This window comes from Mus pahari, chromosome 18, assembly GCF_900095145.1.
Source record: "Mus pahari chromosome 18, PAHARI_EIJ_v1.1, whole genome shotgun sequence".
Classification (NCBI taxonomy): domain Eukaryota; kingdom Metazoa; phylum Chordata; class Mammalia; order Rodentia; family Muridae; genus Mus; species Mus pahari.
This window is the reverse complement of record NC_034607.1, coordinates 40,216,447-40,238,344: the sequence shown is the minus strand read 5'-3', so window position 1 is coordinate 40,238,344 and position 21,898 is coordinate 40,216,447. Positions and strand designations below refer to the sequence as shown.

Below are 21,898 nucleotides of genomic sequence, written 5' to 3'. Positions count from 1 at the left end.
TATTATGAGTTACCGTAACCCCCCAGGTTAGCGCTATTATGAGTTACCGTAACCCCCAGGTTAGCGCTATTATGAGTTACCGTAACCCTCCAGGTTAGCGCTATTATGAGTTACTGTAACCCCCCAGGTTAGCTGTCGAAGGCACCACGCTCTTGACTGATGTTTCCTAGAAAGTTTGAAGACAGGAGAAGTAGAGTTCTTGTTGGGGGAGAATGTCACATATTTAAGTGGTAAAATGAAGACCATGGGATAGGAGGGACTGGGGTAAGAATTAAATCAAGTATATGGGTTAGACGTATGAAAAGCAGTGAAGAAAACGTTACATTAAATTTAGAGAAAAGGAAGATGTAAGAGCTTTCCCCAGCAAGATACAAATCACATCACCTGAATTTAAAATATAAGTGTATACATACTAACAGAAAAAATGTAAAGAATTAAAAAACTAAGATATATAGAAAACAAAAAATAAAATAAAAAAACATAATAATGCAAATGTGCAATGAATGGAAATAAAAATGTTCTCAGTCAACATTTCTTATTGGTTAGGAGAAAGCCCTAACCCCACGTCTACAGCTCCATCAGTGCATTGCAACAAGTTCCACCACAGGCTTCCTGTTATTCACATAGCTTCTCTCAGCTGTGGTTAGGGTGGGGAGTGTTGAGAATCTCCCTGCTTCCGGTGTCCTTATCACATTTCAGCTATGGCCACAGTTTGTGTGCCTTAGGTCTACTGCTCCTATCCAGTGGCTGCAACCCATTTACTTCCTGAAGTTCCAAGGGGTCTCTGGAACACAAGGCAGCAGCAGCAACCATGGGGTTCAGTGTGATGCATGGTGTGAACCTCCCAACTTTTGAGTCCTTTTCCCTCTCTCTGGAACTGTGCCTGTGGACTGCTCTTTCCCTTCGCAGGCAACTCCCCAAGGGCTGAGGTCAGCTCCAGCTAATCTCTCATCTCCTCTTTCAGTTTCATCTGTTCCAGCTCTGCCTCAGTCAGGTTGCTTGTGCCTTCAGATTATTGCAGGGGAGGTGTACTGTGGGCGTTACCAACCCCTCCCTCGATTTTACATTCCTATATCCTCCATCCAGCACTTGCTCAACATCTGCTGGGACAGTTTGCCCTCTTTATTTACTTTTTGGCAGAATTGATTTTATAGAGCAGTTATAGTAAGCCATGCCCGTGAATGTGGCCACCGGACCCATGCCAGTGACTTTTGCAAAGGTGATGGAGCTAACACTAAATCCAGCCTTCAGAGCCTTTCCTGGGACTGTGGGGAAAGGCAGAGCGCATGAAGCTGAGTCAGTGAACAGAAGAGCCAGTCCATCATAGGAGTGTGAGGAACAGGGAGTTGACAAAACACACCTTACCTTAGCCTTAGTCCCTCTCCCCACCCTTTCCCTTTCAGATCATCATATATCTGCCTCTGCTTGATTGACATGTTAGGTTGGACAACTCTTTATTGTGAAGGATTATCCTGGGCTTGGAATGTTTAGTTCCATTTCCTGGTATCATCATCATCATCATCATCATCATCATCATCATCAACAGCCCTACCAGCCATGTCACTAACATCTCATACAGCTAAATGGCCCATTTCATAGGGAATTTGACTCTGGCTAGCAAGTACTGTTTTATGATGACCAGAATCTCCCGGACCGAGAAACTTGAAGGGATTTGGTGCATAAGTCCTAACATAGTCTAGGGACGAACTGGGATATCGATTGACCGACAAATAAGTTCATTCTTGGTTCTGTCGGGGCTGTGCCAGCAGAGGGGCGTTGTGTTGATGATGTGATTGTCCCAGGAGTCCTGTTTCCCAAGATGTTGTTGCTGTACCAGACACATCTGACTCATGTGATTTTCTTCCTTTTCTGTGGTCTTCCAGGACGATGGCACGTGTCCCCCCTGTAGGTTGGCTGAGTGACTGAGTGACTGCAGGGCGGGGGAAGGACAGAATACCTGTTGATGTGAAGGTGGGTGGAATGGAGTGGTGGGAGGGGTAGAGCAGGGAGAGACCACGGGTGTTGTCTGAGCGGACGTTGTGCATAGGCATTTACACCAGAAGTTGATGGGGCTCTATTAACAGACTGTGGTGATGTTGTATTAGCTTTTTTATTTACTTGGTGCTTATAATATGTTTCGGTGTATGAGTTCCTCTGATAGTTTGACAAGTTTCGTGAAAGTCTGGAACGTGATTTGTTATCGGGATTGTTCCAGTGACTGTTCAAAAGTGATTATTTCCATTCTCTGCAAGTTTATAAGGCACACACGAGAGACCTTTTGCTTTTCAGCTTTCTGCTTTTGATATCATCTTGATGTTCCTTTCCAGGATGAAACAGCTAAGTCCTGCAGGCGAAAAGTGACAGGCTGTATTCAAAGGTCAGGGTTTGAGTCTGGACACAAGGGTCTGTATCTGTGACCTTCACATTCCACCGGGCCCCGAGAGAAGGAGCTGAGCAGGCCAGTGGTGAGTCTGTGTCAGGGTGAGCCGGTTTGGGAAAAGAACAAGTGTAGATGGGAAGAGAGTGAATCAGCCTTGCTGGCTGGCAAACTGCTCCTTCCCGCCCTCTTCCTGGTATGGCAAGTGGGAGGAGGATGAAGCAGGTTCCACAAGGGCAGGTGCCCAGAATTCAGTCATCAGGTGCCAAGACGCAGGCTTCCCTAATCTATGCCTGCACTTTCCTCTGTGCACTTTGACGAGGAGAACAGAGTAGGATCTTCGATGTGGCTGTCCGGTCCTTCCTGGATTGTGCAAACCTGTGACTCTTGCCAAGAGCTGTCCATGCCTGGAGCTGCTTCTTTCTCATTGGCTAACTTTGTTTCATTTTGCTGGGAGGCGTATCTTTCCAGTTGCAGGCAGTGATATCTACAAGCACCTCACAGGAGCTCAGGGACTCCGGCTGTCACGATGACGAGGACAACGGTAGACGAGTTGGTCTTCTTTGTGAATGGCAAAAAGGTAAGTGTGGGAGTTGACCTTCGGTTTAGAGATTCTGCTGTCTGAGAAGGGACCTGTGTCACTTTTCTGATGTGGACACTTTGATTTGTTCTGGTCTCATCTTACCCCTTAAAAAGGTATTGCTGTAGTTTGGTAACTTTAGTGCAAGATGAACACAGGCAAGACACCCAGAGGGCAAAGGAGAAGGGGAGGGAAGAGAGAGGCATGTTCACTTCATGCTAGAGGACACTGGCTCAGAGGTGGGAAAAGGAACAGAGTCTAGGTGAGAGGAGGAGGCACCAGCACTTCCCTATTTCTGTGTTTAAGCCTAGCCTAGTGTTTCAATGGCTCTCTTTACTACAAACAGCAGGAGGCAGGCACTTTTATGCTAATGCTGGGACATAAAACACACATAGTTGGATATATGATCCCGTACATAGATTTAACAACTAGAACTGACTTACTGTATGGCGACATATACTGACACCTTGTGGCAAGCCATTATTGTCATTATTTTCATAAAGGACTCCCCCATCACCATCTCTCGGTTCTATATGTAAATACTGCAAACCCCTTAAACGTCACTTGTGAATGCCGGTAAAGTGGTATGGGGGTCCACAAAAATCCCCGATAGCCCAAGAATCTTTGCAACTTCAACCCAGTGCAGGGAGAGAAGGAACAAGCTAAGTGTATTGTTTCTGGCGCTGTTAGCCCCCTTTCAAGGGACTCACAGCACTGCAGCTCCCCACTTGAGGCCACAGGAGAAGAACCCTCATTTCCCCCACTGTAAATGATCACATGGATATCATAAATCATGAATGGACCAAAGGATCTCCCCTCCCCCCAAAAAAACGATTTGACTTTTTTTTTTATTTTGACACTTGTGTGTTGATTGAAGAGACTGAGTAATTTCTGAAGAAATTTGAAAGAATGAACATGTGCTTCCAAGAATTCCTAAGGACTTAGACTGCCAGCATCTGCTTGGCTAACTAGCACACAAACTTTAGGAGTCATTTCAACACCAGTACTGTGGATTCAGTGGGAGTGGTCCCATCCCTGGATCCCTGAATCTCTCTGATATGTTGCCTTTTTTTCTTTCTTTCTTTTTTTTTTTTTTTTTTTTTTTTGAGTTGGGCAAGCTTGAACCAAGACAAGGGCTAGGGTGAAATGCCCAAGCTGGTGGTAGTACTCAATCTTTTAAATGTCTTTTGTGCTCAGCGGTTACATCACAGAGGTGTAAGGAACAGCTGTTAACTCGGCTTCCTGGAAATACTGGGCACACACAGACATCATCATCTTTGGGACGCTCATAAATGAATTTTTTTTTCCAGTGAGCTAGTGGCAGCTTCAAAGTGTTCTGAAGGTCATATCTTACTCTAAGGTATATTAGGGTGTTGGTTTATGTGTGACCCACAGTTCTTCTGAGGGGATAGCTTGCTGTTAGCTTCTGTGTCTAGAAAGGAATGTTTTTGAGGTGAACTGGCTTGGCTGAAATTGCTTCTCCTTGCACTTTATTAGCACTGCAGAGAAGTGATTTTTTTAGATTTTTATAGAGTGCAGCATCATACCAATCCCGTCTATCCCTGGGAGCTTCTGATCATGTCAGGTTACCGGGATGAATAGCCAGCCTTGTTTGTCATTTTAAAAGGTGTGAGCTCTGGGGAAACTTCCAGAAGGATGAAGAGAGTAAGGGCAATTGGTGAGGAGTAAGAAGCCAGAGGGGGCAGACAAGCTGGGTGAGCACAGGCAGATTGAGTAAGTTCAGATTCATTTCCTTCTTCAAGATGTTCTAGGCATTGGGCCAGAGAGGTTGTGCAAAGAAATTACCAAAGAAGTGGTAGAAAGATGGCAGCTGGTTCTCCTCAGGGAACCTCTTCTTTTCCTTGTTTTCTACACTGCATGGTTTCTGTCTGTGCTAGTGGGCTTAGAGAGGGCTCAGGTATGAGGCACCAAGTGCCTGTGGGATCTTCTGGGAGTGGCGTGGACCTTGGCGATCTGTCCTCTTCTGGAGTCAGTACTAAAGAGAGAGAGTTGCTCAATATTTCACCAGCATTGTTGGTGATGTCCTCTTAAGGGGCCAGGATTCTAGTTTTACTAAGAGGGACGCAGGAAAAATCCCTGCAGGAAGAGGATATAGCTGGAGGCATGCAGCTTTATTTATTCACTGATTAATTGTAATTTTAATGTTATAGATTTAATGTATATAGTATGTTATAATCCCTTAGGACCTTCTTCCTTTCTTCTATCCTTTCTTCCTTCCTTCCATTTATTTATTCATTTATTTATTTGTGTGTTTATTTATTTATTTATGGTGAGACAGGATCTTACTATGTAGACCAGGCTGGCCTCGAACTCACAGAAATTGGCCTGCCTCTGAGCCTTGAGTGCTATGACTAACAGCATGCACCACTACAACACAACACAATACCCAGCAATCATTTTTTTTTTAAGTTCAGATTTTCAGAGCAATCTACTCACTCATTTTTTCTTTAAATTCTATATATTTATTCTGTGTGTGTGAGAGAGAGAGGGGGAAAGGGGGAGAGAGAGAGAGAGAGAGAGACAGGGAGAGGGTGAGAGAATATATTAATTGAACCAGCTCAGGCTATCAAACTTGGTGGCAGGCACCTTTATCATGTTGCTGGCCCATCAAGGCTGGCCCATGTTACTTGCCCTGCAGTGTAAGTTCCCTTTGTATCCCAGGCACCACAATACATGGCAGAATCAATTAAAGAGAGGGAGGGAGGAAGTTTCAGCTCATGGTTTCATTGGATTTAGTCCACAAATAGGCCTCATAACTTGAGCAGATGATCAAGGTAAACGGAGGGAAGGGTCCATTATCCTCAATGACAGAAGAGGAGATGGAGAGAAGGAAGCAACAGAGTTTGGGTATAGCCCCCCCAAGCTTCCCCATAACCCCATGACCTACCTTCACCAGGTACCCTAGCTCCTAAAGGTTTTACAACCACCCTGTAAGCTAGGCAGTAAGTGCTCCAAATATGGCCTTGGAGGGAATACTTCAGATCCACACTGGGACGACTGCCAAGGGTTTTCCCTCTGGGTTTTCTGTGGACACTGTTCCGTGGGGCACACTGTGGGGAGCTCTGAGACACCGCGCCAACGTAGCATGGCTGTTCTGCGTAGATATTCAAGGGAGGGTGGTGCGGTAGAAAGCCTTGGGTAGGGCAGCATATGAAGTCTCCCAACAAGTCAAGATGTCCGAGAAAGAAAGAGAGATGCTCAAGGCATGGGACTAGGAGATATGAGATGGATTTTAACTTCAATCAGACAGACTTGCCAGAGAAGTAGAAGGCAGGACAGCTAAAAGTGAGGACATGTTTAAAGGGGTCTTCAGAAACACTGAAGAACTTACCTTGAATTTGTAGGTGGTCCCAGCAGGCAGTGTGTGTGTATGTGAGTGTGTGAGTGAGTGTATGTGTGTGTGTGAGTGTGTGTGTGTCTAGTGTGATGTACTAGAAAGGAGAAACATGAGGAGAAATGGCATACTAAGGTCACTGATGCCTACCGGGAGGGTGATAAATGTCATTTTAGGTCATTGTTATTCGCCTTTGTGACTTCTCCTAGAAAAGAAGTTTCGCCTTAATAACCAGGATATTGAGCAAGCTGGAATCCTGGGGTATTATCATAAAAGAAAACTAATTAAAGAAAACATTAATTTTAAATTTAAATTAAAAATTATGCAAGTGTGTTGTATATTTGTATATGTTGTATGTTGATCATATTACTCATATACTCCACTTCTTCCCCTCCTGTTAGTTCTCTTTCTTCCTACATAGTTTCACTTGTACCATTATGTCATATACATACACGTCCACATACAGATAAAATCTATGGATCCCAAATGAGAGGAAGAACATAATATTTGTCTAAGGATTATACCTCGTATCTCACACTTTCCTTTAAACATCATTGAAGGGGAAGTTCTGTAAGTTTCAGGAATGTATTATTTGGAGTCAATACAAAAATACCAATATTGGGGCAATGGAGGTGATGCAGTAGCTAAGAACACTGGCTCTGTAGGTATAATAAACTGAGTCTGAATCCCCAGCTTCCATACAAAAAGCCAGGAAGGGCTGCACATGCCAACGTTGGTGGTTGGAGACAGGCAGGTCCCAAGAGCTCATGGACCAGTCAGTCTAGCCTATACAGTGAGCCTCTGGTTCAGTGAGAGATCCTGTCTGAAGATGGTAAGACTGAAAGAGTGGTGGATTTATGTATGGTATCCCTTCTTTTAGTTTGAGGTGTGAGGCGTGTGTTTCTTTTTCTTGCACTTGAAGAAACTCTAGGACCAATATATAGCACAGTTCTCTTAAAAGATCTCTTATTACAAATTCTCTGCCTTTAAATATGGGGAGTAGTGATGTGGACCCTCCTAGATCTTCTTTGAAGGTTTACATCTGGAGAGAGCATCTCCCATTGACCTTTTCTACCTTACTGAACCCATGGATGGGTTTTTGTCTTGAGATCGCTCTTCCGTGCTAGCATGCTCATGTTGCTACTGTGTAGCTTGTTGCATACCACACTTTGCTATGAGCATGGACGATGTATGCCACTGTCTCTCATCTCACACAGAATCTGAGCAGGTATACTCAAGGATTCAAAGTTAGAGTCTGCGTGCTGACAGCTCCAACTCTAGAGTGTGTGGCTGGGAAGAGGCAGAAGAAATGAGGTGATACGTTTGACTTAGAAAATGCTCTTAGCAGCATAGACCCCAAAGTTCTGTGGTGTGTCCAGGTGGAATTTCTAGGACCCGAGGGCATGATCGTGTTTTATAGCTCATGTGTTCATTTTTAATGGGATTGAGAAAAAAAAATACCTTGATTGTCATGGTCTATCTATTCTGTGACGATTAACTCTCCAGATTTTGGGTTGAGAGATGAAAGGGAGGAAATCAACTGCAAAAGAATGGAAAGGTGATTCTTTGATGTATTTTCTTGGTAGGTGGTGGAGAAAAATGCAGACCCCGAGACAACACTCCTGGTCTACCTTAGAAGAAAGTGTATCCTGACTCTTCAATGGAAACGAGCGTGAGGGGATCATGGGGCTGTTCTCCGAAGCTTAAGTAATTTCCCAGTGACCTCAAAGAATTCTGGACAGCTGTGTCACTCAATATAGCTGGGAGTCCTTGGATAATCCTTGTCTCCCTAGATTATAAACTCTCAGTCCTCAAATGAGAGGCTGTTCATGGGTTTCTTTCAGACTTCTTCAGCAAAGAGACTCGTAATTCCAGGATTTTCTATACCCATGAAAGCCCTCCTCAGCAGCTCCCATGAACTTCATGGTCATTTGCCTTAGGAGTAGTGAGCTCTGCTTTAGTTGACATTTGTTTAACAGGTACAGGATTACCCAGGAGCCTCTCTGGCTCAGTATAGGCCCAGAGAGGTCAGAAGAAGGGTTCCTATTACTTTTTCTTGCACTGTTGGGCATTGACCCTAGGGCCTTCCATATACTAGGTAAACTACATATGGTGACTGAGCATTCCCAAACAAGACTGAGAAAGGATGATTGCAGTGGGTACTAGGTAAGGCATTGACTGCTTAGTGACCAGGCGTTAGAGACATCAAGGGTGGTTCTCAACCTGGGTGTCACAACGCCTTTGGAGGGATGTCAAATGGCCCTTTCACAGGGGTTGTTTATCAGATAATTACACTATTCCTAATAACAGTAACAAAATTATAGTTATAAGGTAGCAAAAAAAAATAATGGATGTCACCACAACATGAGGAACTGTATTAAAGGGTCACAGCATTAGGAAGGCTGAAAGCCACTGCTGTAGAGTGTCCTGGGCTGCTGCTCTTCATCCATTGTGGGGAAGGCTTCTGTAGGACCCCACACCTTTTGTTCTTTCATGTTATTAAAGTACTCTGGGACCCTGGATCCAAAACAACAGAAAATATAGGTGCTGACATTTAATGGACACTTGTCACGTATAGGCAAAGTTCAAAGCAGTTTGTATAGCTGATGTCATCTAATCTTCACAGAAATTCTGTGGAAGTATAACATTATCTCCCTCTGAGAGGAAGTGAGGCCAGCACTGACTAATTGACCTGCTTTTCATTAAGTATATTATGAGCAAGTTCTGGCAGACCCTGGATGGAAGCTACAGCCACGCACGTCTCATCCAGGCTGGCAATTCTCCAGGGCCTGGTTCTCCTTTCAACATCCGTGTATGGTGTCCTTGTCCCCGTCCCAGAGGTGTGAGTGACCCACTTGTTCAGTACTCACAGAAGTGAGCCCAGATTCACGACCTTAACTTTGGTTCACCACCCTGCTCTCAGACAGCATAGAGGATGACTTGGTATGGGCAAGAAGGCTCAGAAGATGGCCCCAGTGAATCTTCTGTGAGTAGGAAAGGGGATGCTGTTTCCAGCCCAACCCCACCAGGAAGCTGTTGAGATGAATTTCAGTGTTCTGAAAACAAAGTTCATTTTAGTTCTCTACTAGTTTCAGTTTTTGTTTCTGACGCCCAAGAGCCCCAAGAACTCCTTATCTCACTGGACAGGTTTAGTAAATCAAAGCTCAGATGAAATTTCAAACTGAAAGCTGCCACGGAAAGTATAAAGTCCTCCCCCTTATTGCAGCCTGGGCTGGTAGTTAATTGGTGAGGGCAGGAGAAATATTCCTAGCCTAGGGTTTCTAGAGAGAGGTCAGGGCTAGAAGATAAAGACTAGACCGCACCATACCCTCCTTGTCCAGACACTTTCTAGGTGTATCCGTGGCAAATAACTAGATATTCCTCGGTGAATGAGAACAAAGATGCAAACAAAAAATCCTGAGGTCTTGGGAAGCGCCTTGGATTGCACACAGTTCTGGAGTCAGGAGACTCTGAGTCAGAGGGCTGTAACTCACACAGTGACACTCTGCAGCACGTGTTACAGCTTAGACCTCAGCTTGTCTGTGCTTTGCATTCAAATCTGCAGAGCAATAGTAGCTCTTGCCTAAGCAAATTGCTGTGGAAATCAAGAGCTTTAAATGTAAGATGCAATGTCGTTCTTCTTGCTAATTTTATCTTGAAAATGGAGGCTCTCTCCTAGTAATTCTCTGTGTCTCCCATCCTCAGAAGAGAGATAGGGGCTTAGGGACTGATAGGAACCCAACGAAGAGGCATGTATGGCTCAAGAAAGGTGGCCACATGAGTGCTGTGGGTTTGGACTAGCCTACTGGTTAACAAGGTAATAGATTATCTTTCCACAGTATACATAAGAGCTGGGTCCACTATTGGTTCCTGATCTTTTGTTTTTCATTTATATATATTATGTGAGATAGTCAAAAGCCTGGTTCAGCTTTAATTTTGGTTTCAGGAACTTTATCAGCCTGTAGTTTCAGGGTAAAAAAAAAAATCCAAGCCTTGGTAAGTGTCACAACACCCCAAATGCTGTCCTTGAGATGCGAGGTCCTCTTGCTCAGACACTGGGAGACCCCGAGCCGGGAGCTTGTATCCTGGATGTTGTTCCATGGGTACCGACTCATCTACCGCGGAGCTGATTTGATCTGTTCTTACCTCTGGATGGCGCAGGGCAGCCTCACGGATTGAGGAGGCCATAGGTTTGTTGCCTCCTGGTCAAGGGCTTCATTGGTGTTTAAGTTGAGCCTGTGAGGCTCTGCCCAGCTGTCTGTAGAGTCCTTTCTCTGGATCTGTGTCCTTAACCAGTGGCTGCTCAGTGGGGCTGTGCGGGACCAAGCTTGGCTGTGGAGAAGGTGGCTGTGGGGCGTGCACCGTGATGATCTCCAAGTATGACCGCCTTCAGAACAAGATCATGTATCCTTTGACTGCTGCCTGGTGCTCCGAGGGAGGGTAGGATGTGGGACCATCTTGTGACCGAGTGTGTGAGCATGCGTGTTTCTGAGAAGATGCCAATCATGAACAAAGATCATAGAATGGTGATTCTAGGGTATCTTTCCTGGCTGATGAATCGGGACCAAGCTGCGGACTACAGATAAAATGACCATTCTACAGTTGAGGGTAACATGGCATCCCATAAAATCCTTCCCCAACACTTCATAGTATGTCCCCGAGTTCCTCCCCAGTTTCCTTTGCCATCAAGGGCCCAATACTCCTCAAACTTAACAACATGAATAACTCATGGCCCAGTCCTACTTATCTCTTGATCTTTCTACACACTGTTTCCTGTCCTGTATGTCCTCTCATCCAGGAATTTTCTACCTGGAAATACTGGGCCCCAATAGCATCTCCTCTAAGAAGTGCTGCTTGATCCCCCAAGGCTGAGTTAGATCCTCCTTGTCTATGCAGACTTCTTAATACCCTCTGCACAGCACTCCTGAGTCATTCACTGTCAGATCTTTACATCACATCTCCACACCCACTTCTATCTCTTGCATCGACTACAAGCTTTTCCAGGGTAGGGATTTCATGTTATTTAGCCTTACTTCCTCAGACTCTAGCACAGAGCTGGCATGTTTTTAAGAAACTGATGTTGTTTATTTTCATGAAAGAGTGATAATTAAGGGAGAGATACAGGGAAGGGGCAGGAGTCTCATCTCTACCTTTATCCTGGGGAAATGGAGGAATAGGAGGAATGCAAGCAAAAATTATGCTCTAATGCTGAGGACCAGGGAAGGGCCCTGCAGAGAGAGGAGCATGTGTCAAGGTTATAGCCTGTTGGAAAGTTCCTTTCAATGCCCTCTAGAGTTGGGATAAGAGGTTACTTAGAGTACCCCATTTTCCTTTGCTCCAGCTTGAGGCTGGTGTGATTGTTGCTTGCCGACTGAGACTCTAAGGAGGCTCAGTCTCAGCTGGAATAGAACCCCCCTTTTTTTTCCTGGCTCAGAGTTTTATATGGAGAGGCAAAGACAACAATAGCAGACACAAACATAGCACAGAGCAGAGAGACGTTCAGAAAGCTCCCAAGTCCTCTGAGGCAGTCCCTGTGCTGCTCTGATGACCTCAATGGCAATAAAACGGCCTTAATCTGTGGTTCCAGTCATTTTTCCGTCAATGCCTGCTTGTTCCCCATCTGCTCCTTGCATCATGTTGCTGTGACAACCGTGGAAGGCATAGGAAATGCCAAGAACCTGCATCCTGTCCAGGTGAGTGGAGTGGTAAATGTGAAGCCAGAACGTTTTACAGGGGGACCTGCACCAAGGTTGCAGCTTTGTTGGGAGAAACTTCACAGCCTGGGCGAGCAAAGGGGATTGTTCCAGGGCCCCCTCTGAGTCTTTTCTAGATGAAACAAGGTAGAGAGAGCAGGTACTCATACCCAAAGCTCTCCCATTGCTAGGGACAGGATGATCTCATACTGTATGACCTCCCCTCTCCCCCAAACAGCAGCAGCAGTAGCAGCAGCAGCAGCAACAACAACAACAACAACAACAACAACAACAACAACTTAGCTGAATCTAACATTCAGGGGCATCCTTACCTCAGACCTGGGAAATCAGGGAAGAACATCTTGTTCTTGGGTATGCTTTGACAATTGGCAGTCCTCTAGTTGTACCACACATCCCCCCCACTCTTCGAACAATATAAATGTTGAATTAGTTACTTGACACATTGCTAGTGCAAAGGGCCTGTCAGATACAACTGGGGATAAGTGGTAAGGGCCAGCTACCATTGCACCAGGCTCAAAATGGGAACAAAGGAAAACGGGCTACTTTAATCCTTACAGTAATAAGGAAGAACTTATTTTAACTCACAGTTTGAGGGTACTCATTATCATGGTAGGGGAGTAGAGGTGATCAGAGCTGGGCACATTGCATCCACAGTTAGGAAGCAGAGAGCAGTGGAATGCTCCTATCTGGCTAGCTTTTTTTTTCTTTTATTCAGTCCTGGATTCAGCTGTTTCCCCATACCCTGACTAATCTAGATAAACACTCATGGCTTTGACCAGAGGCAAACTTAATCTTCTAGATAGTTCCTCGAGGGACACGCCCAGAGGCTTGTTTCCTATATTATAAATCCTATAAAGTTATCAATCAATATTAAATGCCACGAAGATGGGCTGTCAGACCTTTACTCTCTTGAGAATGAAGATAAGATAGTAGCTAGGGGCTGTTGACAAGATTGCTTTCCTAGCACGCATGGAGCTCTGGATTGAATCCAAGTCACCATAGAAATGAGGTACACTGCCCACTTGAAATCCTAGCCCTTGGCAGGAGGCAGGAGAATCAGAAGTTCGAGGTTATCCACAACCCCAGCAACTTCAAGGGCTAACCAAACATACCTATAAATGCCTCACTGGGGGTTTTCTCCCTTGTGGAACTAGCCTTTGGCATTGGATGGAAGTCAGGAACCATGAGGGGGACTGTATTGCAAATCTGGGGGTTTGGAGGGAGAAGTTGGATGCTCTTAGGCCAAATTGAAACAGGTGGAGGCAGAGAACTGTGAGCAGCCCCGCCCTGGGATAACTGAGGCACGAGTTCTTTGAAAAACTGCAATCAAAGATGGCTCCAGAGTTAAATCCAGGTCTTAGTCCTCTCTTGACCATTTGAAGAGACACGTCTTTCAGGAGGTGACACTTCCTATGTCTCCTTCCGTGACACCAAGCACTAGGGCCTCCAGATGATCAAACAGGTTCTGTTCCACAGGAGGAGCCTATGATCCAGTCTGTGGTGTCAGAGTAGGGCAAGCGTGCTATTGCTTCATCTCCGTGTTTTAGGCGGGAAAAGGGTACACTTCTAAACCTGCCCAACCTGCGAGAAGTGTGAGCTTAATTTGAGCCTGTTGTTTTCCCAGTAGCGAAATGAAGAACGAGTAGTTGGAACACAGGATTTGTTCAAATGCCCTTCCAACATGAACTCTTACTCTTGGTGGTCATATTTTATCTCCATATAAGCAGCAGGGTTGATTGTATTCCTAGTGCATTTGATTTTCTTGTTTTCTGGCTTTCCCATGCTTTCGTGTCTCTCTCTCTCTCTCTTTCTCTCTCTCTCTCTCTCTCTCTCTCTCGTTTTTCAAGATAGGGTTTCTCTGTATAGCCCTGGCTGTCCTGGAACTCACTTTGGAGACCAGGCTGGCCTCGAACTCAGAAATCCGCCTGCCTCTGCCTCCCGAGTGCTGGGACTAAAGGCGTGCGCCACCATACCCAGCTCGTGCTTTCTTCTCTTACTCCCATTGGTATCATGTGTTGACTTGTTGGCTCCCCCACAGACTGCCACAGTATCCAGGTTCTGGCCTCAGCCCCGCCCCCCTTCTCCATTCCTACACCCTAACAGCAGCTACATTGAAATATCCACTACCTGCAAATGGTATACACTTGTACTTTTACCTTTGACCTCTCCTCAGAAGTTACTCATTTGTAATAGCCTACTTGATACCACAGCACAAATGTCTAATCTAAACTGTAGGAAAAACCCATTTTGTCCATAGCATCTTCCTTCTTGGGTATTGCTCTATTTGAGCCAACTGCAAAGCAGTCCATTCTATTTTTCAAGATAAGAATCTAGGAGTAATCTTTGATCCTCTCACATACTACACCCTATCCATCCAGAAGTGTGATCCACTCTCCAATCTAAACCATCTACGACACTTCCCCCATCAGTTTTACTCTCACTACTTTGGTCCACGGCATTATCTCTTTTTTGGCTGGCTGTACTATCTTCCGAAGACCCATTTCTGTGTTTGTTTCTAGAATGCAATTTCCACGCAGCAGCCCAGAGTGATCGTTTTCTTAAAGCCGTGAATCACATCGCTGCTGACTGAAATCTCCTAAGGCTGTACATTACACAGAGAAGGTTCTGGAGCCTGCCCTGGCTTGTGAGGAGGCTGCTTTCCCACCCGAAGTGTTTAGTGTCAGCAGGTTCTGCCCATATTCTCTCAGCTGCTCTGGCACGCCAAGCTCGTGCTGTATCAAGTCTTCTTGCTGACAGTTCTCTTTTCTTGATCCAAACTGCGATATTGAAACTAGACTCGAGATCCTTTCTAGAGTAGTTCAGTCACTCTGGATCATGTAATCTTGTGCAAATCTTCTGCACAGCACTGGCCACCACATGGAATTTTTCTTATTCCATTTTTTTAAAATCAGAATTGCACTATTACAGTACGGGCTTCATGTAATTTCTCCCCATCTCTCTTCTCTGTTTATATAACCTTTCATGCCTACTGCATACTAGGTTCTTGGTCCATGTTCACAAGATGAATGGGTAGACTACAGATACAGATGTCATAACATCCTGTCAGTTTCTCTCAAGTACCAAGAGAGAGTCCCAAGAGACAGAAAAAGGAGAAAGCCATGTAGATGAGGAACAGAAACTTGTAGTAAAACCCACCAGCTTTTTGTGGGAGCTTTGTGACATCCTATTCATATAGTAAACTCAGCTAAGCTCCCGGTCCAGTTCTTATGTCCTCCCTGTGCTCTGAGGGTACTGTCACTTAACAATCCAGGAATGCAGTGGTGGGTTTGAATAGGGCACACTCTGTGGTCCTTCAGGAGTGGTGCTTGAATTTTACTGCAGGCTCAAAAGAGCACAGCACACCGTTTCTATTTAAGATACTTGAACCGGGGTAAATACCTAAATTCCCTGTGTTAGAACCATTGGTATTCTCTAAAGGACTTGTCCACTAATGACTAATGTTGATGGATGCCTACAGAATGCCAGGGACAACATCAGGAGTTTAAGGCCGTCCTGGTGCCTATTATCCAAGCTGTTCAGGAGACTAGGGTAGAAGGAAATCAAGTTCAAGGCCTGCCTGCACTACACAATGAGACACCATCACAAACAAACAAACATACAAATAGTAGAAAAAGGTCTACAGATATTCAGTGATAGAGTCCCTGCCTAGTATGTTCAGGGCCATAAGGTTATTTGATAACAAACAAATAGGAAGAAATAAGGAGGGGATAAAGAAGAGAAAAATATAAAAAGAGTTTTATATAAATTACCTTTTTAAATCCATAGCTTTAATTAGTGGGATGGTTCCTGTTGTAAAGATGAGGAATCCGTGCCACCTCAGGTGGGCTCAGTGGCCTGATAGACACCCTCACAGCTTTAAGCAAATATGAAGGAGCTGGGGAGGCGGGGTTCCTGACCACATGAGCATGTGTTATCTGTCTTTTTTTAGGAGAGAATTGCCAAAAGCCATGGTTCCCAGTGTGGGTTCTGTACCCCTGGTATTGTCATGAGTATGTACACACTGCTCCGAAACCAGCCTGAGCCTACTGTTGAGGAGATCGAGAATGCCTTCCAAGGTGTGGACCTTTAGGCACAGCCCAGGGAGTGGGATGGCACATGGGTCCTGAACAGGTCAAACCCATGACAGTCAAGAGTGGGCTGGGAATGTCAGGTGTTGCTCTTCTGAAAGCTCTGGCCATAAAACATGGTGGCCAAGATCTGCTGGGAAGTTCACCTTCTTCTGGTTGACCAGGTTGGTCCCTGCTTCCTGGGATGTCTAGATCATACCCTTCATGGGGCAACCTTGTCCCAAGACAGCTAGCATAGAGAACCACTGACATTTGAGAAGCTGTCTAGAGCAGTGCTTCTCAATGTTCCTAAAGCTGTGACCCTTGAGTACAGTTCCTCATGTTGTGGTGACCCTCTACTATATACTATATATACTTTCATTACTATTTCATAACTGTAAAGTTGCTACTGTTATGGATCATGACGTAAATGATTTTGGAGGCAGCCTGTTGCCAAAGAGGTTGTGACCCACTGGTTGAGAGCTGCTGGCCTAGTGATCTTTCACTTGACTTCCATCAGAACAAGCTTGACCAGGGTGATTGCTGCTCAGGAGGAAGAGAGAACTAGATGCTGAGTCATAGCAGTTGCTCACTTCCCGATTAATCTCCTGTGACTGAATTATGGCTCTCTATCTAAGAAATTAAATCCAGAAAGTTTCCCATCCATTCAATACCTTAGCCGGTTTTGAGCCCTATGTTTTGTACTATCTGAAGTGTGAAGGATACAGGATAAAAGATGGGAGTCCCGTCTTCCAGGGACTCCCACTCTGAAGAGGAAGCAAACTGGCAATATAGTTTGAGAAGCTCAATGAGAAGGTGATCAGACACTCTGGAAGGGCCGGGGTGGGCATTGTTCTAGGCATCGTGGGAAGGCATCGGGATGGGTGTTTTAGAGACAGAAATATAAGCAGGAACAGGGCCTTATAGACAGCAGACATAGAAAGTCGAAGGTCAAGCACATTGCAGGAAAGTCATAAGCTCCTCATCCCCTGGGAGAGGGCATTAACTTTACAACTTTCCCCTTGGCCTGCAGGAAACCTCTGCCGATGTACAGGCTACAGACCCATCCTCCAGGGATTCCGGACCTTTGCCAAGGTAAGTGGGGCCCTGGAATGGGCACAGCCTGCCCCTAAAGCAGGAAACCACAAAAAGCACAATTGGGAAGGATGCCAAGGACCTTAGGTCTACTGGGAAGAAGAAAGAAGCAAGCCAGTGTGTGAGCCCTCCTCCTAGGGATGTGTGCGAAGGCAAGCAGATGCTGCCTTCTTATCCCTGGTGTGAAATTTCCTGCTGGGAAGGCCCCACAGCTCAGATTCTTTGGAAGATGTGCACTACCCAAGTGTTACCTTCCCACAATGCCTGGAGACTTGGCTACTTTCCTTGATGATTAGCAGGCTCTGCCTGCACAGGTGCCGAATGTGGCATTTAACAGCATCCCTGCCTGGCTCAGCCTCACTCCCCTCCTCCTTCCTTCTCTTAGCTGCTGTCGCTTTTGGCACTCTGCTGGCTTCATGAAGCTGGTAATTTGATCTTCAGACAGTTTGTGAACCACTTCAGAGTTCATAAACCTCTAGTCTGAAGCCATAGCTTGGTGTGTGTCCACTGGTGTTGTAAACACAGACACATACCTGCTATGTGGTAAGGATAGAATGTTGGCCTCTCTGCTCTTGAATTATCCACCTCAGTTTTTACCTGACTCCTCAACTGGGTTAAGAGAATTCTAACTTTAGTCAAACTTTATCATCATGGTTTGATTGTGGGTCTGTGGAGAATTAGGCAGTGGAGTTCCTCACTAACCTTTAGGGCAGGCACATCAGGAGAAAGTGTTGGGTTTATGTAACTCAGGAAGGCTGAATGAAGGTGGCGATCCAGCAATCCGACCATGAAGTAGAAGCTATGAAATTAGATAGAACTGATGGACATGGTGGATCATGAGTCAAGGATTATAATAGCTACTGTGGAGTGTTTATAAAAATTAAGTTGGGAGGTTTATATAGTTGGAATCTATGCTGGGAATCGTAAACAAGGCTTTCCCACGAAGCAACGTGTCTTGACTCATGCCAGATTCACTTACTGTTGAGTAAGGGAAATTCTTGTAATAGACCAAGGAGACCTGGAGGGAGGAAATGCAAGTCAGTTTAGGAATTTGTTGTAGACGCCAGTCTGAGTTGCCTTAATTTGGTTGTTAAGCACAAAAGAGAGAAGGTTATCCTTGGACAGATAGATACTGCTGTGATTTGGCAGTTGGGGCCCAAAAAAGCTAGAAGAATCTGAAAGCTTTTCAATCTCTCTAAAGGAGATGATGTCCATCAATACTCTGCCAGAAAGCCCTTAAACAAAGAATGTAAGCCCAGAACCAAAGTACCCAAGACTCAGCAACTTGCTATTTCACATGTCCTGCAACACAAATGTTGGTGTATTACTCTGAGGAAATAATGAAGTAGTTAGCAAAATGAGGAGTCTGTGGAATATGCTAAATGTTTGGTAAAGAGAATGAAGGAAGCTTAAACACCACACACACACACACACACACACACACACACACACACACACACACACCAGGAACGGATTGCTGAGAGATGTCAGCTGTCCTAGTTGAGAGCTTCTACTATATCTGAGTCCAGTAATAAATAAGGCTTTGAGAGGAGCAAACACATGATCAGAGTTTGAAAAAAAACAAAAAACCAAGTACCTCTCACAGAGCTTTTAGGGACAATACCTAGTACAACTTAGACCTTCAACAAGTGACACTTTAAGTGATGGTGTTGACCCCTGTCTTCTCTTATCTGACATATGCTCTTCATGAGCTGCCCAGGCTTCTCTGAGAAGCAAGGCTTGTTCATCTTGTCTCGTGCACCCATCTTAGGGTCCCGTCTAGAGATCTACAATCTAACTGTCCCCGAGAGTGCTTCAAAAGAGACCAAGGTCAGCAGCTCTCCTCCTCAGGGTCTCATGGAGTCGGTGTATGACCTCACTGAAGAGTACTCTACTCCTCTCAACCCAGTCTTTGCTGAGTTGAGAGGAGAGCTCTAAACAGTCCAAAAGCCTGGCATTGCGCAAGCATGTAGAAGTGCCTTCATGTTCCTTCCCCGGAGCCCCCGGGATTCTTATTTAGAGACTGTTTATTTTTGTCCCTGGCTGTATCAAGCCTGGATTTCCTATTTTCTCATATACATCACATGGCTAATGATGCTTGAGCAGATTCTGGTAGAGCTGGGCACATGGCTGACATCAAGAATGACTGTGTGTGTCTACCAGAGAGGAAGGGGAAAGGACGAGCCATTAGATCAGGTGCAAGTGGGATTTCCATTTTCCACTATGGTGTGTGAGGGGTGCAAATGTTTCAGTCCATGCAAAGACAGACAATTGGAAGATAACAACTCTACTCTGATTCTTTGTGGGGAGGGAAGTTAGAGGACCAGCTGCTGCTCCTCAGGTAGAAGATAGACAGGGAAGTCCAGACAATCACAGGCTCAAGAAGGAATATATGAAAGGGAGGGGAAAATATTATAATTATAGTACAATCTCAAAAAATTATTGAAAAAAGCAGAAACATATAAATGTTGTACCAGAGCTTCTCCTTCTCTGGTCATATCATATCATATATCATATCATATCTCATACATTATATATCGTATATCATATAATCATATCATATCATAGACTACCCTACTAGGAAGAAGATAAATTCTCAACTTCAGACTCCTCCAGCCACCTTGACTCATGTAAGGAAGGAATAGACTCCAGAAAGGTCCTTGTGACATTCATAGTGTAGGGCCAGACTCACATATTGACAGAAGTCCATTTATTCAGTACAGGCATACTGACAGAGGTCTTTTTATTCAGTACAACATATCTTCTCTCCAGTAAACAAAACATCACAATATTTACACAAGGGCAAACACAATTTAAAGAGAATGAACATACAGCAGGATTGGAGTTGATATGACAGAGATGTTAGAGTGACCGAATCACGACTTTACAAACATAATGTCATTGCTATACTAAAGGTTTTAATGGAACAAATAGACATGCAATAACAGATAGGTAATGAAACCCTAGCATCAAAGCCATTATAACAAAATGAAGAATGACCTTGCTGGGCTTATTTGTGGCCTTAATGATCAGGAAAGCAGTTCTGAGACTGAGGATATGAAAATGCAGACTCTAGAGTCAATGAGCAAGGAGACGAGAAGGAGGTTACAGACCAGAAGACCAAGAACTGTGGAACCACAGAGTGGAATGTGCATGTGAGGGGGAAGCCAGAAGAAGAGGAAAGCAAGGGGCAGGAGTCATATTTCAACAACACGAATGAGAATTTCCCCAAATGGAGTTTTGAGTCTCAACCACATCATCAGGAATCTCAGAGAACACCAAGGTGGACCAGTGGAAAAAAGAACAAAATAAAACACCAAGAACCGAACTAAGTGAAATGAAACCAACAGAACCCTGATCCAGACAACGTGTGTTAAAGTCAAGCTTCTGAAGATAGGAAACAGGCCTTCAAAGAATCCAGAACTACGGCTGATCTACACCCAGCTAGAGGTCGTGTTCTCCTCCTAAGGAACTGAGTAAGGAAGAGGGGAATGGAGTAATATGCTGAAATCGCCAAAGGGGGGAAAATTCCACCGAGATAGATTCTCTACACATCTGTAATCCCAGTGCTTGGGAAGCAGAGGCAGGAGGATCTCTCTAAGCTTGAAGCCAGGCTGAAGTGAGGCTGCATAGTGATTCTAGGCCACTGAGTGGATCAATAAAAGAACCGATGCTTTAAGAAGACACACAGTGTTTTCTTAAAAGCATATGTGGGGGTTTATTAAGCAAGACAACTTACCAGGGCTACACCACTAAGAAATATATGTGGCTTCCCTTTGCCCAGCAACCATTAGCTGCCTGTAGCTCCTCATGGGAAAATGGTGCTTTGTGAATGTTGATGATCCTTGCCTAGTGCAGGCCATGTTCAGGCATTCCTGCTGTGAGCTCATGGGCTCAAAAGGCACAGTGCAAAGACATAGAGGCTCTAAACATGTATGCAAGTATGAACAGAGCACTGTGAAAAGAAATTCCAAGATAAAGTTTAAAAAAACATTTTAGCTGACTACACTTGAAATTTACAGAACTGAAAAGACAGAGTTTTGCTTGTTTGTTTGTTTGTTTTTATTGGAGATTTTCTTTATTTACAATTCAAATGTTTCCCCTTTCAAATGTTTCCCCTCCAAAAAACACCCTCTCCCTAACCCCTCCTCCTTCCCCCCTGCTCACCAACCCACCCTCTCCCACTTCCTGTCCCTGGTATTCCTCCACACTGGGGCATAGAGCCTTCATAGGACAAAGGGCCTCTCCTCCCATTGATGTCTGACTAGGTTATACTCTGCTGCATGTGAGCTGGAACCATGAGTCCTGCCATGTGTGATGTAACCCAATCACAAAAGAACACACATGATATGCACTCACTGATAAGTGGGTATTAGCCCAGAAGCCCGGAATTCCCAAGATACAATTCACAAACCACATGAAACTCAAGAATGGAAGGAAGACCAAAGTGTGGATACTTTGATCCTTCTTAGAAGGGGAGAACAAAAAACCCATGGAAGGAGTTACAGAGACAAAGTGTGGAGTAGAGACTGAAGAAATGACCATCCAGAGACTGACTCACCTGGGGATCCATCCTATATACAATCACCAAACCCAGACACTGTTGTGGATGCCAACAAGTGCTTGCTGACAGGAGCTTAGCTGTCTCCTAAGAGGCTCTGCCAGTGCCTCACAAATACAGAGGTGGATGCTCACAGCCATGCATTGGAC

At 44.9% G+C, this 21,898-nt stretch overlaps 1 protein-coding gene and 1 pseudogene across 1 annotated transcript in view; both read left to right on the top strand.

The window, feature by feature from the left end:
- The window catches only part of Xdh (xanthine dehydrogenase), a 99,807-nt gene that overhangs the window by 34,614 nt on the left and 43,295 nt on the right, over positions 1-21,898 (top strand). The window contains exons 5-12 of the mRNA XM_021217665.2: positions 1,884-1,971; positions 2,328-2,465; positions 2,835-2,957; positions 7,899-7,956; positions 10,620-10,716; positions 11,900-12,005; positions 15,976-16,102; positions 17,127-17,188. Coding sequence (XP_021073324.1) covers positions 2,907-2,957; positions 7,899-7,956; positions 10,620-10,716; positions 11,900-12,005; positions 15,976-16,102; positions 17,127-17,188 — 501 coding nt within the window. The 5' untranslated portion in view covers positions 1,884-1,971; positions 2,328-2,465; positions 2,835-2,906. The remainder of the gene's footprint in view (positions 1-1,883; positions 1,972-2,327; positions 2,466-2,834; positions 2,958-7,898; positions 7,957-10,619; positions 10,717-11,899; positions 12,006-15,975; positions 16,103-17,126; positions 17,189-21,898) is intronic.
- On the top strand, positions 17,976-18,727 carry LOC110335970 (annotated as a pseudogene).